The 21,150-nt window shown below is 60.6% G+C and overlaps 4 protein-coding genes and 1 long non-coding RNA gene across 5 annotated transcripts; 2 read left to right on the top strand and 3 right to left on the bottom strand.

Annotated features, from left to right (window-relative positions):
• Positions 1-79: 79 nt before the first annotated feature.
• LOC311432481 (ATP-dependent DNA helicase Q4-like) lies at positions 80-2,751 on the bottom strand (the record flags this gene model as incomplete). Its single annotated transcript, XM_084510927.1, has 5 exons — positions 2,519-2,751; positions 2,391-2,424; positions 1,204-1,283; positions 860-997; positions 80-739 (listed from the first exon to the last, which is right to left on the bottom strand). The coding sequence occupies exons 1-5, from the start codon at positions 2,600-2,602 to the stop codon at positions 80-82; spliced, it is 996 nt and encodes a 331-aa protein (XP_084367053.1). The 5' UTR covers positions 2,603-2,751.
• A 318-nt stretch (positions 2,752-3,069) lies between these two features.
• Positions 3,070-12,365, top strand: LRRC14 (leucine rich repeat containing 14). Its single transcript, XM_084508542.1, has 4 exons — positions 3,070-3,088; positions 6,344-6,650; positions 9,566-10,147; positions 11,781-12,365. The coding sequence occupies exons 2-4, from the start codon at positions 6,376-6,378 to the stop codon at positions 12,316-12,318; spliced, it is 1,395 nt and encodes a 464-aa protein (XP_084364668.1). The 5' UTR covers positions 3,070-3,088; positions 6,344-6,375; the 3' UTR covers positions 12,319-12,365.
• LOC311431250 lies at positions 10,572-11,314 on the top strand. The gene is made up of 2 exons (XR_014689315.1): positions 10,572-10,651; positions 10,706-11,314. It is a non-coding gene; the product is annotated as an uncharacterized lncRNA (long non-coding RNA).
• LOC311431209 (uncharacterized protein) lies at positions 12,340-15,243 on the bottom strand. Its single transcript, XM_084508534.1, has 2 exons — positions 15,204-15,243; positions 12,340-14,998 (listed from the first exon to the last, which is right to left on the bottom strand). Exon 2 carries the CDS (start codon positions 14,988-14,990, stop codon positions 13,326-13,328), a length of 1,665 nt encoding a protein of 554 aa, XP_084364660.1. The 5' UTR covers positions 14,991-14,998; positions 15,204-15,243; the 3' UTR covers positions 12,340-13,325.
• A 1,084-nt stretch (positions 15,244-16,327) lies between these two features.
• On the bottom strand, positions 16,328-18,755 carry LOC311431214 (UPF0598 protein C8orf82). The gene is made up of 3 exons (XM_084508543.1): positions 18,623-18,755; positions 17,902-17,950; positions 16,328-16,942 (listed from the first exon to the last, which is right to left on the bottom strand). Exons 1-3 carry the CDS (start codon positions 18,725-18,727, stop codon positions 16,398-16,400), a joined length of 699 nt encoding a protein of 232 aa, XP_084364669.1. The 5' UTR covers positions 18,728-18,755; the 3' UTR covers positions 16,328-16,397.
• Positions 18,756-21,150: the final 2,395 nt, after the last annotated feature.

The following is a 21,150-nucleotide window of genomic DNA, read 5'->3' as shown; positions in this document are numbered from 1 at the left end:
AACAAACAAAAAAAAACCCAAAAAACAAGAAAAAACCAAAAACCCCCCAAAAAAAACCCAAAAAAAACCCCGAGGGACCCTACCTGGCGGCAGCAGCTCTGCGGGGGGGCCTCGGCTTCTTCTCCTCCTCCTCTTCCTCCACCTCTCCCAGGAGATTTTCGGCTTTTTTTTTCCTCGCCGGCTCCTCGCCGCCTCCCACCCCGCTGTCCCCGCGGCCCCTTTTCCTTCCGACCCTATTTGCGCCCCCGGGGAGCTTTTTGGGGCCACCTTCGCCCCCCCAGACCCCCTCTGCGGGGTCACCGTTGCCCCCAACCCCTTTTTCACCCCCCTCGGTCTCGCCCCGAGCTCCTTCAGACCCCTCAGCCCCCCGCTGCGGGGCGCAGAGCCTTATAGGGGCGACGTTTTCCCCCCCCACCCCATTAAACCCAACGCCCCCAAGCTCGCCACCCCCCCGGGGGGGTTTTTTGGGGTCGGGCTCGCCCTGGCAGCGCTGCAGCCAGGCGGCGTCGAGGCTGCTCAGCCTCCTGGCCACCGTTTGCCGCAGCCGCCGGGATTTTTCCCCTTTGGGGTCAGGTTTCGGCCCCCCGGCGAGGATGAGTGGGGTCAGGGAGGGGGGGAGGAAGAGCTCGGGGGGGTCGCCGCCGTCCTCGTCACCCCGTGGGGTCGTGGGACGAGGATCCCGATGTGGGACGGGGGTGGGCTGTGGGGTCAGCGTCCTCCTGGGCACCGGCGGCCTCTCCTGGGGGGAAACCCCGAAGGATTTGGGGTCATTTTTAGGGCTCGGGGGCATTTTAGGGCTTAAAAACCCTATTTAAAGGGTTTAAAAACCCCATTCGAGGGGTTTTAAACCCCTCCTGACCTCGATGGCGGCGCCCAGGTTGGCTTTGAGCTTGTTCCCAAAATGCTGCGCCGAAGATGTTGGCGGGGGTTGGGGGGGGGCGCCCGGTTTTGGGGCCGTGGGCCGGCGGTTGAGGTGCGCGCCCCAAGAGCCCGAGTCCTGCAGAAGGAGAAAAAAAAACCCAAAAGTGGGTTTTTGGCAGAAAAAAAGGCGTTGGCGGCGTCACTGTCCCGGGAAGGGGGTGGGAGGAGGGGTTGGGGGCGGCGTTTGGGGTCGCGGGAAGGGGGTGGTTGGGGTAGGGGGGCTCAGACCCTAATAATGGATGGTTTTGGGACCCCCCGGGGGGATAAAACCCGGCCCCGAACCTGCTCCGTGGCCGGGCTGCCCTCAGGCAGCTCCGATCGCTCCCCGCGGTGCTTCAGCGCCCGGTACTCCCGGTACAGCCCTAAAAAGGGGACGTGAGGCACCCCGCAGGCCCTAAACCCCCCCAATTCCCCCCAAATCCCCCTGATTTCCCCCCAAATCCCCCTGATTTCCCCCGTTTTCCCTCCAAAATCCCTCCAATTCCCACCAAATCCCCCCGGTTTCCCTCAAAATTCCCCCCAATTCCCCTCAAAACCCACCCAACTCACCCCAACGCCCCCCAATTCCTCCCAGCCCCCCCCAATTTTCCCCCTAAACCCCCCAATTCCCCCTCCAAAGCCCCAAATTTCCCCCCCAAACCCCTCTCGAATTCCCAGTTTCCCCCCAACCTCCCCAATTCCCCCTGATTTCCCCCCAAATCCACCCCAATTCCCCCCCAAACGCCCCCAGTTCCTCCCAACCCTCCCAAATTTCCCCCCAAACCCCCTCAAATTCCCAATTTCCCCCCAAAACGCCCCCAACCCCCCCCATTTTCACCCCCAGACCCCCCCAATTCCCCAAGTTCCTTCTGAAATCCCCCCAATTTCCCCCCCAAACCCCCCAATTCCCCCTCAAACCCCCTTGAATTCCCAGTTTCCCCCCAAACGCCCCCCAATCCCCCCCGAATTTCCCCAAATCCCCCCCAGACCTCCCCAATTTCCCCCAGACTCCCCAATTTCCCCCAAATGCCCCCCATTTCACCCCCAGACCCCCCCCAGTTCCCTCTGAAGTCCCCCCAATTACCCCCAAAACCCCCCAATTCCCCCCCAAACCCCTCTCAAATTCCCAATTTCCCCCCAAAACACCCCCCAAACCCCCCAATTCTCCCCCAATTTCCCCCAATCCCCCCCCAGACCCCCCAATTTTCCCCCAACCCCTCCCAAACGCCCCCCATTTCACCCCCAGACCCCCCCCAGTTCCCCCAATTCCCCCTGAAATCCCCCCAATTCCCCTCCAAACCCTGTCCCCAACCCCCAATACCCCCCCAGACCCCCCAATTCCCCCAAATCCCACCCAATTTCCCCCCAACCCCCCCCCCAATTCCCCTCAGTCCCCCCCCAACCCCCCCAAATCCCCCCAAACCCCCTCACCCCCCCCCCCCCCCCCAATTAACACCCCCTAATTAACCCCCCCCACCCCCCCAACTCACGCCTCACGTCCTCCGGCGCCCCCTCCACGTCTCCCTACGGGCGAAACGTCAATTTTTGGGGCTAAAACCCAGCAATTTGGGGGCTGGGGACCCCCTTAACGAGGCCTCCCCCCCCCTTTAGGCCGCACCGTGCCGGGCTTGCGGCCCTGCTGCTGCGCGAACGCCGCCTCCCAGCGCTTCAGCAGCGCCTTCACCGCCTGCAGCCTCTCCATGAGGGGGTCGGGGGGGTCCCGAGCCCCTTTTTGGGGGGTTTTGGGTCCTTTTAGGGGGTTTTGGTTCCTTTTTGGGGCGTCCCGAGCCCTTTTTGGGGGTCCCGGGCCCTCAGGACCGGCCCCGTCCCCTCAGCGCTTCCCGCCCAGCTCGAGCTTCCCGCTCCCGCCGCTCCCGTCCAATAGCAGCGCCGGAAAGGGTGACGGGCAGCGGCGCCAGCCAATAGGAGGCGGCGCCGCCGCGGTTTCTCCTAGCAACGAGGCGCGGCCCCGCCTCCCTGTCGGGGCCGCCTGACGCTCCTCCGCTGCTCTCAGCCAATAGCAACGTTGGGAAGATGATTGACAGACTGCTTAGCCAATAGACTTTGTCTCTCGGAGCAATGGGGCGTGATCCTGTCACTTCACTTGTTGCTGATTGGTTCTCGGAGGGGAGGGGCGGGGCCGCAGCGCGCACACGCGGAAGCGCGGCGGGGGCCGGGGCAGAGGCGGGTGAGGAGGGCGCGGGGGGAGGGGGGCGCTGGGGGGGGGTCTTAGGATTTTGGGGGGGGGATTTTAGGATTTTGGGGGGGTTTTAGGGTTTGGGGGCGCCTCTTTTTTTTGGGGGGGGGGGGTTGGGGGCTGGGGTTTCGTTATGGGGTGCCCGGGTTCGGGGGTGCCCGTTTTAGGGGGTCTTTTTTGGGGTGGGGGCTCGTTATGGGGCCGTTTTTGGGGTCTGGGTTTTGGGGGGGATTTTTTGGGGGGTTTCCTGGGTTGGGGGGGCCATGGGGTGACTTTTGGGGGGGTTCAGGGTGCCAGAGGTTGGGGGTCCCACTGGGGGGTCACTTTGTTATGGGGTCTGTGTGAGGGGGGCTGCCTTTGGGGTGGGGGGGGGCAGATTTGGGGTCCCACCTCCGGGTGCCCATTTTGGGGGTCCCACCGTGGGGCAGGGATTGGGATTGAGATTGGGGTCGGGATCAGAGTCGGGATTGGGGTCGTGATTGGGATTGGGGATCGGGGTCAGGATTGGGATTGGGGTTGGGATTGGGATCAAGGTCGGAATTGGGATTGAAGTTGGGATTGGGGTTGGAATTGGGGTCAGGATTGGGATTGAGGTTGGAATTGGGATCGGGATTGGGGTTGGGATTGAGGTTGGAATTGGGATAGGGGTTGAGGTGATTGGGGTCGGGATTGGGGTTGGGATTGGGATCGGGATTGGGGTCAGCATCAGAGCGGGAATTGGGATTGGGTAGGAATTGGGATTGGGGTCGGGATTGGGATCAAGGATTGGGGTCAGGATTGGGGATTGGGATTGGAGTCGGAATTGGGGTTGGAATTGGTATTGGGGCAGGATTGGGATCGGGGTTGGAATTGAGATTGGGATTGGGATCGGGGTCAGGATTGGGATTGGGATTGGGGTTGGAATTGGGGTTGGGATCGGGATCAGGATCAGAATCGGGATTGGGATCAGGATCAGAATTGGGATCAGGACCAGCATCCCACCCCACACCCCTCACACTACCTCCCCCCAACCCCCCCCACTTCCCAAACCCCATTTAGGACCCCCACCGACCCCCGACCCTACAACCACCATGCCGCCCGTCTCCTCCCTCGTCCACCTCTGCACCCGCCGCCTCGCCGGCAGATTGGGATCGGGGTCAGGATTGGGATCGGGGTCAGAATTGGGGTTGGGTCTGGGATTGGGGTTGGAATTGGGATTAGGATCACAAATGGGATTGAGATAGGGTGTTGGGATCGGAATTGGGATTGGGATTGGGGTCGGGATTGGAATTGGGATCAGGATCGGGGTTGGAATTGGGATTGGGGTCAGGATTGGGATCAGGGTTGGGATTGGGGTTGGGATTGGGATCGGGATTGGGGTCAGCATCAGAGTAGGGATTGGGTAGGAATTGGGATCGGGGTCGGGATGGGGATCAGGGATCAGGGTCAGGATTGGGGATCGGGGTTGGAGTCGGAATTGGGGTTGGAATCGGGATTGGGGCAGGATTGGGATCGGGGTTGGAATTGAGATTGGGATTGGGATCAGGATTGGGGTCAGGATTGGGATAGGGGTTGGAATTGGGGTTGGGATCGGGATCAGGCTCAGAATCGGGATCGGGATCAGGATCAGAATTGGGATCAGGACCAGCATCCCACCCCACACCCCTCACACTACCTCCCCCCAACCCAACCCACTTCCCAAACCCCATTTAGGACCCCCACCGACCCCCGACCCTACAACCACCATGCCGCCCGTCTCCTCCCTCGTCCACCTCTGCACCCGCCGCCTCGCCGGCGGATCAGAGATCGGGGTCAGGATTGGGATCGGGGTCAGAATTGGGGTTGGGTCTGGGATTGGGGTTGGAATTGGGATTAGGAGCACAAATGGGATTGGGATAGGGTGTTGGGATCGGAATTGGGATTGGGATCAGGATCGGGGTTGGAATTGGGATTGGGGTCGGGATTGGGATTGGGGTTTGGGTTGGGGTCGAGATTGGGGTCGGGGTTGGGATTGGGATCAGGGTTGGAATTGGGATTGGGGTTGGGATTGGGGTTGGGATTGGGGTCAGAATTGGGATTGGGGTTGGAATTGGGGTTGGGATTGGGATCAGGATTGGGGTCAGCATCAGAGTAGGAATTGGGATTGGGTAGGAATTGGGATCGGGGTCGGGATGGGGATCAGGGATCAGGGTCAGGATTGGGGATCGGGGTTGGAGTCGGAATTGGGGTTGGAATCGGGATTGGGGCAGGATTGGGATCGGGGTTGGAATTGAGATTGGGATTGGGATTGGGATCGGGGTCAGGATTGGGATCAGGGTTGGGATTGGGGTTGGGATTGGGATCGGGATTGGGGTTGGAATTGGGATCAGGATTAGGATCAGAATCGGGATCAGGATCAGGATCAGAATTGGGATCAAGACCAGCATCCCACCCCACACCCCTCACACTACCTCCCCCCACCCCCCTCACTTCCCAAAACCCCATTTAGGACCCCCACCCACCCCCGACCCTACAACCACCATGCCGCCCGTGTGCTCCCTCGTCCACCTCTGCACCCGCCGCCTCGCCGGCGGATTGGGATCGGGGTCAGGATTGGGATCGGGGTCAGAATTGGGGTTGGGTCTGGGATTGGGGTTGGAATTGGGATTAGGATCACAAATGGGATTGGGATAGGGTGTTGGGATCGGAATTGGGATTGGGATCAGGATCGGGGTTGGAATTGGGATTGGGGTCGGGATTGGGATTGGGGTTTGGGTCGGGGTCGAGATTGGGGTCGGGGTCGGGATTGGGATCAGGGTTGGAATTGGGATTGGGGTTGGGATTGGGGTTGGGATTGGGATCGGGATTGGGGTCAGAATTGGGATTGGGGTTGGAATTGGGGTTGGGATTGGGATCAGGATTGGGGTCAGCATCAGAGTAGGAATTGGGATTGGGTAGGAATTGGGATCGGGGTCGGGATGGGGATCAGGGATCAGGGTCAGGATTGGGGATCGGGGTTGGAGTCGGAATTGGGGTTGGAATCGGGATTGGGGCAGGATTGGGATCGGGGTTGGAATTGAGATTGGGATTGGGATCAGGATTGGGGTCAGGATTGGGATAGGGGTTGGAATTGGGGTTGGGATCGGGATCGGGCTCCGAATCGGGATCGGGATCAGGATCAGAATTGGGATCAGGATCAGGATGAGAATTGGGATCAAGACCAGCATCCCACCCCACACCCCTCACACTACCTCCCCCCACCCCCTCCACTTCCCAAACCCCATTTAGGACCCCCACCCACCCCCGACCCTACAACCACCATGCCGCCCGTGTGCTCCCTCGTCCACCTCTGCGCCCGCCGCCTCGCCGGTGCCCACGGCGCGTTACCGCGGCTGCCGGCCGAGCTGTACCCGGCGCTGCTGGAGGCGGCGCTGGCGGAGCCGCGGGTGCCGCTGCTGCGGGATTTGGTGCGTTCCTGGCCCTACCCGGTCCTGCGCCTCCCGCGCCGCCCGCGCCGGGCCCGAAGGACGCCGGGGAAGGGGTGCCTGCAGGCGCTGCTGCTCGCCGTCGCCGCCGGGATGAGGAGGGATGAGAGGTGAGGGTGTGGGGTGGGATTGGGGTTGGGGTTGGGATCGGGGTCTGGATCGTGGTTGGGGTCAGGATCAGGATTGGGATTGAGATCGGGGTTGGGATCAGGGTTGGGATGGGAAGGGATCAGGGTCAGGATCGGGATTGGGGTTGGGATTGGGGTTGGGATTGGGTTTGGGATTGGGTTTGGGATTGGGGTTGGGATTGGGGTTGAGATTGGGGGTGAGATTGGGATCAGGATCAAGATTGGGGTTGGGATTGGGGTTGGGGTTGGGAGAGGATGGGGTTGGGGTTGGGATTGGGGTCAGGATCAGGATTGGGGTTGGGATTGGGGTTGAGGTTGGGAGAGGATGGGATTGGGGTTGGGATCGGGGTCTGGATTGGGGTTGGGATTGGGGTCAGGATCAGGGTTGGGGGCGGAGTTGGGATTGGAAGAGATCAGGGTTGGGGTCAGGGTTGGGGTTGGGGTTTGTAATTGGGATTGGGGTTGGGAAAGAATGGGATTGGGGTTGGGATTGGGGTCAGGATCAGGATTGGGGTTGGGATTGGGGTTTGTAATTGGGGTTGGGATTGGGGTTGGGTTTGGGGTTTGTAATTGGGGTTGGGATTGGGGTTGGGGTCGGGATTGGGATTGGGGTCAGGACTGGGCTCAGGATTGGGGTTGGGGTCAGGATCAGGATTAGGATCAGGGTCTGGAACGGGTTGGAATTGGGGTTGGGATTGGGGTTGGGAGAGGATGGGATTGGGGTCAGGATCAGGGTTGGGGTTGGGATTGGGGTTGGGATTAGGGTTTGTAATTGGGGTTGGGGTTGGGGTTGGGAGAGGATGGGATTGGGGTTGGGGTCAGGATTGGGGTTGGGATTGGGTTTGTAATTGGGGTTGGGATTGGGGTCGGAATCAGAGTTGGGATTGGTCTTGGGATTGGGGTCAGGATCAGGGTTGGGATTGGGGTTGGGAGGGGATGGGATTGGGGTTGGGATTGAGATTGGGATCAGGATCAAGATTGGAGTTGGGATTGGGGTTGGGGTTGGGAGAGGATGGGATTGGGGTTGGGATCGGGGTCTGGATTGGGGTTGGGATTGGGGTCAGGATCAGGGTTGGGGGCGGAGTTGGGATTGGAAGAGATCAGGGTTGGGGTCAGGGTTGGGGTTGGGGTTTGTAATTGGGATTGGGGTTGGGAAAGAATGGGATTGGGGTTGGGATTGGGGTCAGGATCAGGATTGGGGTTGGGATTGGGGTTTGTAATTGGGGTTGGGATTGGGGTTGGGGTCGGGATTGGGATTGGGGTCAGGACTGGGCTCAGGATTGGGGTTGGGGTCAGGATCAGGATTAGGATCAGGGTCTGGAACGGGTTGGAATTGGGGTTGGGATTGGGGTTGGGAGAGGATGGGATTGGGGTCAGGATCAGGGTTGGGGTTGGGATTGGGGTTGGGATTAGGGTTTGTAATTGGGGTTGGGGTTGGGAGAGGATGGGATTGGGGTTGGGATTGGGAGAGGATGGGATTGGGGTTGGGGTCAGGATTGGGGTTGGGATTGGGTTTGGAATTGGGGTTGGGAGAGGATGGGATTGGGATTGGGGTCAGGATCAGGATTGGGGTTGGGATTGGGTTCAGGATCAGGATTGGGGTTGGGTTTGGGGTTTGTAATTGGGGTTGGGATTGGGGTCGGAATCAGAGTTGGGATTGGTCTCGGGATTGGGGTCAGGATCAGGGTTGGGATTGGGGTTGGGAGGGGATGGGATTGGGGTTGGGATTGGGATTGGGGTCAGGATCAGGGCTGGGGGTGGAGTTGGGATGGGAAGTGATCAGGGTTGGGGTCAGGATCGGGATTGGGATTGGGTTTGGGATTGGGATTGGTTCATGCACGTGGTAGCCCCCCCGCCAGTGTTTGGTGGGGGCCGGTGGCACCACCGGGATTTTTGGTCCCTGGGGTTTCGTTATGGGGTGCCTGGACTTGGGGGTGCCCCTTTTGGGGGGTCTTTTTTTGTGGGGGGCGGAGTGGGGGCTTGGGGGTCTTGTTTTGGGGCCAATTGTTGGGTTCTGGGGTTGGGGGTTGCCCCTTTTTTGGGGGGTTGCCCCTTTTTTTGGGGCTGCCCCTTTTTTTGGGGGATTCCCCTTTTTTGGGGGGTTGCCCCTTTTTTGGGGGGATTCCCCTTTTTTGGGGGGTTGCCCCTTTTTTTGGGGATTCCCCTTTTTTGGGGGGGTTCCCCTTTTTTTGGGGGATGCCCCTTTTTTTTGGAGGCTGCCCCTTTTTTTTGGGTTGTCCCTTTTTTTGGGGTTGCCCCTTTTTTTGGGGAGATGCCCCTTTTTTGGGGGGATTCCCCTGTTTTTTGGGGATGCCCCTTTTTTTTGGAGGCTGTCCGGGTTGCCCCTTTTTTTGGGGGGATGCCCCTTTTTCTGGGGGTTGCCCCTTTTTTGGGGAGATGCCCCTTTTTTTGGGTTGTCCCTTTTTTGGGGGGCTGCCCCTTTTTTTGGGGGGGATGCCCCTTTGTTGAGGGATTCCCCTTTTTTTGGGGGATTCCCCTTTTTTGGGGGGGATTCCCCCCTTTTTTGGGGGATGCCCCTTTTTTTTGTGGCTTCCCCTTGTTTTGGGGAGATGTCCCTTTTTTGGGGGCTTCCCCCTTTTTTTGGGGGGCTGCCCCATTTTTTGGGAGATGCCCCTTTTTTGGGGTTGTCCCCCTTTTTGGGGGATGCCCCTTTTTTGGGGGGTTTCCCCTTTTTTTGGGGGGATTCCCCTTTTTTTGGGATTGCCCCTTTTTGGGGGGAGATGCCTCTTTTTTTGGGGGATTCCCCCTTTTTTGGGTTTGCCCCTTTTTTTGGGAGATTCCCCTTTTTCAGGTGATACCCCTTTGGGACTCCCTCTTTTTGGGGCTAGAGCAGCTCGATCCCGCCCCAAACCCTTCCCCATACCCCATCCCAACAGCCCCAGGCCGTGCCTCCGGGTGCTGGACGTGACGGCCCTGCAGGACGGTGCTGAGCAGGGCCCCGACAGCCTCAGCCTCTGGTCGGGGACCGTGCTGTTGGCCAAGGCCTGCCTGGAGTCATCGCAGCGCCGCGAGGACACCGGGGGACACCGGGGCTCCCCGCCGCCCTCGGTGGAGGTGCGCGTCGACCTCTTCGTCAACAGCACCTCGGGCCCCATCCTGCGCGCCGCCCTACGCGCCGGCGGGGCGCTGCGCCTACGCTGCCGCGACTTCCACGCCGAGGAGTTGTCCCTGGGCGCCACGTTGGCCTTGCTGGAGGCGTTGGAGCCGGCCGGCTTGCGCCGCGTCGACCTGCGCTTCAACAACCTGGGCTTGCCGGGTTTGGTCGAGGTTTTGCCGCGCCTCGAGCGCTTCCCCGCGTTGGAGAGTTTGAGGTTGCCCTACAGCAACGTGGACGCGCGGCGGCCGGGGGCGGAGGACGGGCTGCGGCGCTTGGCCGAGGGGCTCGGCCGCCTGCAGCGGCTGCGGGAGCTGAACCTGGGCTCCTGCCGCCTCTCGGGGCGGCTGCGGCAGCTCCTGGGGTGAGTGCGCGCCCCGCGGGGTGAGCGGAGTGGTAGAATAGCCCCGAGGTGGAAGGGATCCGTGAGGATCGTCGAGTCCAACTCCTGGCACCGCGCGGGTCTACCCAAAATTTTAGAAGGTGCACAGGTTTACCCAAAAACTTTGTAGGCCACGTCTACCCAAAAACGTTAAGCCAAGTCTACCCAAAAAAGTCTGCAGGCCACATCTACCCAAAAACGTTTTTAGGCCAAGTCTACCCAAAAAAGTCTACAGGCCAGGTCTACCCCAAAAAGTTGTAGGCCAGGTCTACCCCAAAAAGCCTGTAGGCCAGGTCTACCCTAAAAACGTGTGTAGGCCAGGTCTACCCAAAAGGCCACGTCTACCCCAAAAAGGTCTGTAGGCCAGGTCGACCCCAAAAAAACCCGTAGGCCAGGTTTACCCAAAAGGCCAGGTCTACCCCAAAAAGTCTGTAGGCCAGGTCTACTCAAAAGGCCAGGTCTACCCCAAAAAAGCCTATAGGCCACGTCTACCCCAAAAAGTCTGTAGGCCACGTCTACCCAAAAAAGCCTGTAGGCCAGGTCTACCCCAAAAACACCTGTAGGCCGGGTCAACCACAAAAAGCCTGTAGGGCGTGTCTACCCCAAAACGTCTGTAGGCTGCGTCTACCCCAGAAAAGCCTGTAGGCCAGGTCTAGCCCAAGAAGCCTGTAGGCCAGGTCTACCCCAAAAACCGCTGTAGGCCAGGTCTACCCAAAAGGCCACGTCTACCCCAAAAACGTCTGTAGGCCAGGTCTACCCAAAAAGCCTGTAGGCCAGGTCTAGCCCAAGAAGCCTGTAGGCCAGGTTTACCCAAAAGGCCAGGTCTACCCCAAAAAGCCTGTAGGCCACGTCTACCCCAAAAACGTCTGTAGGCCGGGTCTACCCAAAAAATGTTTGTAGGCCACGTCTACCGAAAAGGCCAGGTCTACCCAAAAAGCCTGTAGGCCAGGTCTACCCCAAGAAGCCTGTAGGCCACGTCTACCCAAAAAATGTCTGTAGGCCAGGCCTACCCAAAAAGTTGCAGGTCAGGTCTACCCCAAAACGTCTGTAGGCCAGGTCTGCCCAAAAACGTTTTTAGGCCATGTCTAACCCCAAAAAGCCTGTAGGCCAGGTTTACCAAAAAGTCTAGGCCAGGTCTAACCCCAAAAAGCCTGTAGGCCAGGTTTACCCTAAAAAGTCTGTAGGCCAGGTCTACTCAAAAGGCCAGGTCTACCCAAGAAAGCCTGTAGGCCACGTCTACCCCAAAAATGTCTGTAGGTCAGGTCTACCCCAAAAATGTCTGTAGGCCAGGTCTACCCAAAAAGGTCTGTAGGCCGGGTCAACCCCAAAAAGCCTGTAGGCCGCGTCTACCCCAAAAAAGCCTGTAGGACAAGTCTACCCAAAAGGACACGTCTACCCCAAAAAGGTCTGTAGGCCAGGTTGACCCCAAAAACTGTAGGCCAGGTTTACCCAAAAGGCCAGGTCTACCCCAAAAAGCATGTAGGCCGGGTCTACCCCGAAAAGCCTGTAGGCCATGTCTACCCCAAAAACGTCTGTAGGCCACGTCTACCCCAAAAAGCCTGTAGTCCGCTCGCTGCCCCCGGAGCCCTCACGGCCTCCCTTCTTCCTCCCCCAGCGCCCTACAGCTCCCGCTGGAGAGCCTGGAGCTGCCCTTCTGCCACCTCCTCCCGGGGGACCTAGCCTACCTCATCCGGAGCCCCCACGCGCCCGCGCTGAAGAAACTCGACGTGAGCGGCAACAACCTCTCCGAGGACCTCCTGCAGCCCTTCCTCCAGCTCCTGGAGACGGCCTCGGGCGCCCTGCACCACCTGGACGCCATGGAGTGCCGCCTGGCGGACGCCCACCTCGACGCCCTGCTGCCGGCGCTCCGCCGCTGCGCCCGCCTGGGCTACCTGGGGTTTTTTGGCAACCCCTTGACCTCACGGGGGGTGAAGGCGCTGGCGGTGGGCACGGCGCCGCTCGCCGCCCTCCGCCTCGTCATCTACCCGCGGCCCGTGGATTTCTGCGGCGACGAGGACCTCCCGGAGGACGAGGAGCGCTCGGAGGCGCTGCAGGAGGAGCTGCAGCGGGTGCTGCGCGGCGCCGGGCGGGACGAGGCCGTGTGGACCACAAGCCTGAGCCGCCACCGCGCCCTCGACTACTTCGCGCTGTAGCACGGGCAGCAGAGGCATGGGGGCGCGGTATAAATCGGTGTGTTTAATGGCTGGCGTCTGTCTGGTGGGGGAGGACGGGTTCGTGCAGCCTCCCCGTCCCCAGCCGTGCTGTCCCCACGCTGTCACCGTGTCACCGGTCTTGGGTTGTGTCCCCGTGGGCCGTCACGGCGCTTCTACTGCCTCCAAGCTTGCACCCGTGGCCGGGGGGAGTGCCTGCTGCTCTGTGGTGCCCCGAAACACTGCGATGCCCCTGGGGATGGTGGGTGGCAGCACAGGGCCACCATGGGGACACCAGGGGGTGGTGGCCACCATGGGTGGTGACAATCAGCATGGGAGGGGGGTGATGGCCACGATGGAGTAACGATGGCCACCACTGGGAGGTGATGGCCATGATGGCATGGGGGTGGCCACCTCCAAGGGGTGATGGTGGCCACCACTGGAAGGTGATGGCCATGATGGCATGGTGATGGCTACCTCCAAGGGCGGATGGTGGCCACCACTGGAAGGTGGTGGCCACCACTGGAAGGTGATGGCCACCACTGGAGGGTGATGGCCACCACTGGGGCGTGATGGCCACGATGGCATGGGGATGGCCACCTCCAAGGGCGGATGGTGGCCACCACTGGAAGGTGATGGCCACCACTGGAAGGTGATGGCCACCACTGGGGGCTGATGGCCATGACGGCATGGTGATGGCCACCTCCAAGGGCGGATGGTGGCCACCACTGGGGGGTGATGGCCACCACTGGAGGGTGATGGCCACGATGGCATGGGGATGGCCACCACCACAAAGTGATGGTGGCCACTAGGTAGTCCTAGTCACCTTTGTGTGACGGTGGCGGCCACCATGGCTTGGTCACACCAACATGGGCACACTCACGTGTGTGGCACCCACTGTCAGAGCATGGTGGTCACCAGTGGGTGCTGACGGCCACCGTGGGGTGCCGATGGCCACCTCGAACTGCCGGTGGCCACCGCGGAGCGACGCCGGCCACGAAGACCCGGCGCTAGAGCAGCCAGGTATCGGCGTGGCGGGGGCAGTAGCAGGCGCGCCGCAGCATGGCCTCCAGCTCGTCGTAGGGCCGCTCGCGCCAGTGCGGCAGCAGCGCGCGGTTGTTGAGCAGCCGCAGGCCGGGCGCGCCGGCGCGCAGGAGGGCGTAGAGGCAGCGCCAGCGGCTCTGCAGCGCCAACCGGGCGCGCCGCTGCAGGATCAAGCCCCTCGTCCTCTTCCTCACCCGCAGCGCCCGCAGCGCCGGCAGCTCCAGGCGGCCGAAAACCAAGCCCCGGCAACGCCAGACGTCCAGCACCTCCAAGGAGCGCGACTCCAAGGCGTACGAGGTGCCCAAATCCTGCACCGGCACCAGGAGGTGCAGCACCAGCGTCTTGAGGCGGGGTAGGGCGGCCGCCAGCTCGCGCAGCGCCTCGGGGCGCACGCCGCGGAAGCCCCAGAAGTAACGCAGCTCCAACGTCTGCAGGTGCTGGAAGCGGCCGAGGGCGGCCACCGAGCGCCGCGACCAGTCGAAGGGCAGCTTGGCGCGGGCCAGCCCCGGCGCCTTGAGGCTCAGCAGCTCCAGCAGCGCTTGGAAACGGCTCAGCTGCTCCAGTTTGGCACCGGCGGGCGGGCGCGGGCCGGGGGGTTGAAGGGGGCTGAGGGTCCAGTCGAGCTCCAGCTCCCGCAGCTCGCCGCAGCGCACGCTCTCCAAAAAACCCTGCAGGAACTCGGCCCAGCCGGCTCGGCGGTCGCCCAGGTCGAAGCTGGCGCGGAGCAGGCGAGGGGCGGCGCGGCGGGCGGCGAGGTGGAAGGCGTAGCGGCGCACCCAGCCCTGCCAGCGCGCGAAGGCGGCGCCGGCGTCGTCGGCGTCGTCGGCGTCCTCCTGGTGCTCGGCCGGGGCGCCGGTGAAGTCGGCCACGCGCCAGAGGCGAGGCGAGCGCATGAGGCGGCTCCAGGCGCCGCACACCAGCGCGGCCCCGCACTTCTCCTGCGGGGAGAGGAAGGAGAAGACGTGGAGCTGGCAGTCGGGCGGCAGGCGGCTGAAGGGGAAGGCGCTGAGGGCACTGCTGGCACTGCTGGCACTGCTGGCGCTGCTGGCACTGCTGGCACTGCTGGCACCTCTGTCGGTGCTGGGATCGCTGCTGGTGATGCTACCGCTGTCGCTGGTGTGGCCCCGGTCACTGGTGTTGCTTCTGTCACTGGTGTTGCTTCTGTCACTGCTGTCACCTCTGTCACTGGTGCTACCTCTACTACCTCCGTCACTGGTGTCCCTTCTGTCACTGGTGTCACTTCTATCACTGGTGTCACTTCTGTTACCAGTGCCACCTCTGTCACTGGTGCCATCTCTATTACCTCTGTCACTGGCGTCACTTCTATCACTGGTGTCGCTTCTATCACTGGTGCCACCTCTATTACTGCTGTCACTGGTGTCGCTTCTGTGACCAGTGCCACCTCTATTACTGCTGTCACTGGTGCCACTTCTGTCACTGGTGTCACCTCTGTCACTGGAGTGACTGCTGCCACCTCTGTCACTGGTGTCCCTTCTGTCACTGGTGTCGCTTCTGTCACTGCTGCCACCTCTGTTACCTCTGTCACTGCTGTCACTGCTGCCACCTCTGTCACCGCCGTCCCCGGCTCCGTCCCCGCTCTCTCGCCGCCGCCGTTTCCTCCTTCGGGCCATGGCGGCCTCTGGGGGGGGGCAGCGCCATCAGGGGGGTCCTGACCCCTCCCCCCCCACCCCCTGAGACCCTCCCCAACCATGGGGACCCCCCCCCGCCCCCCAACCCCCAAAATTGGGTTCCCCTTCCCCAAAATGGGCTCCCCGCCCCCCCAAAATGGGCTCCCCCTCCCCCCCCTCCCGGTTCACCCCCCCCGCCCCCCCCCCATTCGGTACCGGCTTTCACCCTCCTCGCCGCCACTTCCGGCACCGCCCCGTGACGTCACCATTGACGTCACAGGTGGGAGAGCGACGAGTTGGGGCTGGGGGGGGAGGGGGCGAAGCGAGCGCCCCCTGGTGGTGGGCGGGGGCTGGAGGAATTGGGGGGGGGAACCCCAGGAAAAGGGGGAGGGGGGGGCCTGAATTTGGGGGGGGACACCCCAAATCTGGTGGGGGAATCCCAAATGTGGGGGGAACCCCAAATATGGGGGGGACACCCCAAATTTTTTGGGGGGGACACCCCAAACCTAAATGGGACACCCAAAACCTGGGGGGGGGGCACCCCAAATTTTGGGGGGGGGGACACCCCAATCCTGCCATGGACACCCCAATTTTGGGGGAGGACAACCCAAATTTGGGGGCTGACACCCCAAACCTGCTACAGACACCCCAAACCTGGAGGGGGGGGCACCCCAAATTTGGTCGGGACACCCCAAACGTAAGGAAAACACCCCAAAACGGTGAGGGGACACCCCAAATTTGTTTGGGACACCCCAAACGTAAGGAAAACACCCCAAACAGGTGAGGGGACACCCCAAATTTGTTTGGGACACCCCAAACGTAAGGAAAACACCCCAAACCCGCAAGGGAACACCCCAAGTTTGGTTGGGACACCCCAAATGTAGGGAAAACACCCCAAACCAGTGAAGGGACACCCCAAATTTGGTCGGGACACCCCAAATGTAAGGAAAACACCCCAAACCAGTGAGGGAACACCCCAAATTTGTTTGGGACACCCCAAACCAGTGAGGGGACACCCCAAATTTGGTCGGGACACCCCAAACGTAAGGAAATCATCCCAAACCGGTGATGGGACACCCCAAATTTGGTCTGGACACCCCAAAATGTAGGGAAAACACCCCAAACCAGTGAGAGAACACCCCAAATTTTTTTAGGGAACCGCAAACCTGCAGCCCATACCCCAAAACCTACCGGGGGGGGGACACCCCAAACCTTCCCCTAACCCCCCCACGTCCTCATTTCCCCCCCCTCCCCCCTCCTCGGTCCCCTCCTTGCCACCATGGGGACACGGGGACCCCACGGGAGGCGACGCCGCGGCCACAACCACACCGAGCCCTCACGCTGCTTCAACTCTTTATTCACACACCGGGGGTTTTGGGGGGGACACGGGGGACACGGGGGGCACCCCCATCACCCCCTCCCCACCCCCCCAACCCCATCGGCGTCCCCGCGCCCCGCTGGCCCCGTATCGCCCCGCAGCAGCGCCAGCAGCTCGTGGCTGAGCTCGTAGCGCGCCCCCCGCCAGGTGAAATGGGTGGGGGGCCGCCCGGCCCCCGCCCCGTACTCGAAGGCCTGGCTCCACTCGTCGGCCAGCGCCGAGCTCACCAACCCCACGCCGCCGGCGCGGGCGGGCGCCGGGTGGTAGAGCCGCCCGTTTTCGGGCCGCAGGGCCAAGCGCGGCGGCTCGAAGGGCACGGCCAACCGCTCGCCGCCGCCGCAGTAGGAGAGCATTTGGGGCGCGGCGGTGCTACCGGTGGCGCTACTGGTGATACTGGTGATACTGGTGCTACCGGTGGTGCCGGGGGGCAGCAGGCGGGTGAAGACCACGGGCCGGTCCTCGCAGCGGACGTAGTTGCGCTCGCGGCCGCAGGGCGAGAGGTAGGGGAAGGCGGCCTCGTAGCGCCCGCTGCGGTTGGGGCGCAGGCGCTCGAAGAAGAAGGTGAGGAAGCGCTCGTCTGCGGGCAGTCGTTAGCGGTAGAGGCGGTTAATTAGCTAATCAAGCGACGGGGTGAGGGTCGGGGGGGGTGTTTAGTAGGGATGTAACCCGCGGTGTTGGCGTCGGGGCGCGTTAATTAGCGGTTAACCAATGGTGTTAGCATCAGGGGTGCGTTAATTAGCGATTAACCAATGGTATCAGCATTAGGGGTGCATTAATTAGTGATTAACCAATGGTGTTAGCATCAGGGGTGTGTTAATTAGTGATTAACCAATGGTGTTAGTATCAGGGTGCATTAATTAGCGATTGACCAAAGGTTTCAGCATTAGGGGTGCATTAATTAGTGATTAACCAATGGTGTTAGCATCAGGGGTGCGTTAATTAGTGATTAACCAATGGCTTTAGTGTCAGGGGTGCATTAATTAGCGATTAACCAATGGTATCAGCATTAGGGGTGCATTAATTAGTGATTAACCAATGGCGTTAGTGTAAGGGTGCATTAATTAGTGATTAACCAACGGTGTTAGCATCAGGGGTGCGTTAATTAGCAGTTAACCAATGGTGTTAGTATCAGGGTGCATTAATTAGCGATTAACCAATGGCGTTAGTGTAAGGGTGCATTAATTAGTGATTAACCAATGGTGTTAGCGTCAGGGGTGCATTAATTAGTGATTAACCAATGGTATCAGCATTAGGGGTGCATTAATTAGTGATTAACCAATGGCTTTAGTGTCAGGGGTGCATTAATTAGCGATTAACTAATGGTGTTAGCGTCCAGGTAAGTTAATTAGTGATTAACCAATGGTATCAGCATTAGGGGTGCATTAATTAGCAATTAACCAATGGCGTTCGCATCAGGGTGCGTTAATTAGCGATTAACTACCGCCAGTAGTGTCAGGGCTTGTTAATCAGCAGCCAACCGACCCCGTTAGCGTCAGGGCTCGTTAATTAGCCGTTAGCCCCGCCCCCCGCGCCCACCTTTGAAGCAGGTGATGAAGTTTTTCACCTTGGCGTCGTCCAGGAAGAGCTGCGGCACCGCCACGGCACCCATGGGTGCCCGGGACCCGCTCAGCCCCCCCCAGGGGCCGTCGGGTCCCCCCCCCCGCTACCCCCAGTTCCCCCAAACTCTCCCCAGTTTGTCCCAGTTCCCCCCAGTTCCCCCAACGCCCCCCCCTTTCCCTTCAATTCCCCCTGCCCCCCCCCAATTCCCCCATTTCCCCCCATTTCTCCCCAATTTCCTCTTAGCCCCCCCATTTTCCCCACCCCCCCCATTTCCCTCACTCCCCCCAACGCCCCCATTTCCCCCCTTTTCCCCCAACTCCCCCTATTCCCCCCTTTTCCCCCCCAACCCCCCCCACCCCCCAAAACTCCCAAAATCGCCCCGTTTTGCCCCAAACCTGCCCTTGGTGGTCGATGGAGTAGAAATACTCCCTGGTGCCCCCCCCCCCAACTCCCCTCACCCCCCCCAACTCCCCCCATTTTCCCCCCACCCCCCCCTTTTCCCTCCCACCCCCCCACAACCCCAAAACTCCCCAAATCGCCCAGTTTTGCCCCAAACCTGCCCCCGGTGGTCGATGGAGTAGAAATACTCCCTGGTCCCCCCCCCACCCCACTCCCCCTATTGCCCCCGTTCCCCCCCAACTCCCCCTAGCCCCCCCACCCCCCAAACTCCCCAAAATCGCCCGGTTTTGCCCCAAACCTGCCCGCGGTGGTCGATGTAGTAGAAATACTCCCTGGTGCCGGGCGCGGGGCTCTGCCCCTGGCGGTACCCGCAGGCCGCGGCCCGCAGCAGCCCCGGCCTCATGGCGCCGCCCGGACCCGTTATGGCGGCGGACAACCGGAAGCGGAAGTGCGCTCCTCCCCTTCCCTCTACTGACCTTCCGGCTCCTTTCCTCTGCCAGCTTCCGGGTGGCGCACCGGAAATGGGGCTCCGGGGGGAAACTGTGGGCCGGGGAGTTGGGGGCCGGGGAATGGGGGGTGTAGGGAGCCCATAGGGAGCCCATAAGGAGCCCATAAGGAGCCTATAGGGAGCCAAAGGGACCCAATAGGGAGCCAAAGGGATCCTATAGGGACCCTATAGGGACCCCATAAGGACCCTATAGGGACCCTATAGGGAGCCAAAGGGACCCGAAGGGATCCAAAGGGATCCAAAGGGACCCAAAGGGACCCAAAGGGATCCTATAGGACCCTATAGGGACCCGAAGGGACCCTATAGGGAGCCAAAGGGATCCTATAGGGACCCAAAGGGACTCAAAGGGACCCTATGGGGACCTGAAGGGACACAAAGGGACCTAAAGGGATCCTATAGGGACCCTGTAGGGATCCCATAAGGACCCCATAGGGACCCAAAGGGACTCAAAGGGACCCAAAGGGACCCAATAGAGATCCTATAGGGAGCCAAAAGGACCCTATAGGGACCCTATAGGGACCCAAATGGATCCTATAGGGAGCCAAAGGGACCCAAAGGGACCATATAGGGACCCTGTAGGGAACCAAAGGGATCCTATAGGGACCCCAAGGGATCCTATAGGACCCTATAGGGACCCAAAAGGACCCAAAGGGACCCTATAGGGACCCCAAAGGGACCCCAAGGGACCCAAAGGGACCCCATAGGGACCCGAAGGGACCCAAAGGGATCCTATAGGGATCCGAAGGGACCCAAAGGGATCCTATAGGGACCCAAAGGGACCCTATAGAGACCCTATAGGAATCCCAAAGGGATCCTATAGAGACCCTATAGGGACCCCATAAGGACCCTATAGGGACCCCATAGGGAGCCCATAGGGACCCAAAGGAATCCTATAGGGACCCTATAGGGACCCCATAAGGACCCTATAGGGACCCAAAGGGATCCTATAGGGACACTATAGGGACCCAAAGGGATCCTATAGGGACACTATAGGGAGCCAAAGGGACCCAAAGGGATCCTATAGGGACCCTGTAGGGACCCAAAGGGACCCCATAGGGACCCTATATGGACCCTATAGGGACAGCGCGGGGTCCAGGAGCCCCATAGTCAGCTGGGAAGTCCCTGGGCACCCCTATGAGTACCCACACACCCCCTACATGCCCCTATAGGCAGCCGTAGACCCCCTATAGACACAGACACACCCCCTACATGCCCCCTATAGACACCAATACACCCATTGGCAGCCCTATATATGCATGTACCTCCTCTATGTGCCCCTATAGATGCCCATACAACCCCTGGGCACTATAGGTACGTGCACATCCCCGCTATGTCCCCTACGGCCACCCAAACACACGCCCCATGACCCCTATAGACACTATACACACCCCTATGCTCCCTATATACACTGACACAGCCCCATGTGCCCTATAGGCACCCATACTCCCCCCCCCACCCCCAAAATGACCCTTATATTCACCCACACCCCCCCGGTGACTCCTATAGACACCCACGCACACACCCTGAGCCCCCCAAATCCCTCACATACCCCCCCCCGCGCCCCTATATACACCCACACCCTCTCCGTCCCCCCCCGACACTCCTATACGCACCCCATACATCCCGTGGGGTCGGAGGGGATGACACCGCATACACCTGTACACACCCTATAGGGACCATATGGCCCGGGCCCATCTTCCACCCCCCTCTATAGGGCTGTACGCGGCCCTACACACCCCCGAGGGCACCCAGCCCTATACGGCAGCCCTATAGGGTCACCAGGAGGCCCCATATCAGCTCTGGGGCGCCCCGTTCCCATGTGGGGCCGTCGATCCGCTCCAGAGTGAACGGGGCAGAGGAGAGGCCGTGTCCATACGTAGCTTTATTCACACAACATGGAGTCGCCTCTACATGTCCATGCGGCGTAATTACAGAGTTCCTCAGGTAACGAGCGGCGCGGGGGGGGGGGGGGACACCCCAAATCTGCTGGGGGGGGGCCCCCCGCTCATCCCCCACCACTCCCCTCCGCGCCCGCAGCCCCCCCCCTCTCGGGGCTGGGAGTGGTTTGGGTTTTGTTCCTCTCGTTTTTTTTTTTTTTTTCCGCTTTTTTCTTTCTTTTTTTGTTTTTTGTTTATTTTTTTAAGTGTTTTCACCGTAATAAATTAAAAACGCAGCGCTGAAAAGAAAAAAATAAAAAGGGGGAAAAAAAAGGGAAAAAAAAGGGGGGAAAAAAGGAAAAAAAAAAGGAAAAAAAGGAGAAAAAAGGAAAAAAAGGAGAAAAAAGGAAAAAATGAAAAAAAAGGAAAAAAATGGGAAAA

Source organism: Aythya ferina, assembly GCF_964211825.1.
Source record: "Aythya ferina genome assembly, chromosome: 2".
Taxonomy (NCBI): Eukaryota; Metazoa; Chordata; class Aves; order Anseriformes; family Anatidae; genus Aythya; species Aythya ferina.
The sequence above is the reverse complement of the archived record's forward strand: the minus strand, read 5'-3'. Positions and strand labels throughout refer to the sequence as shown.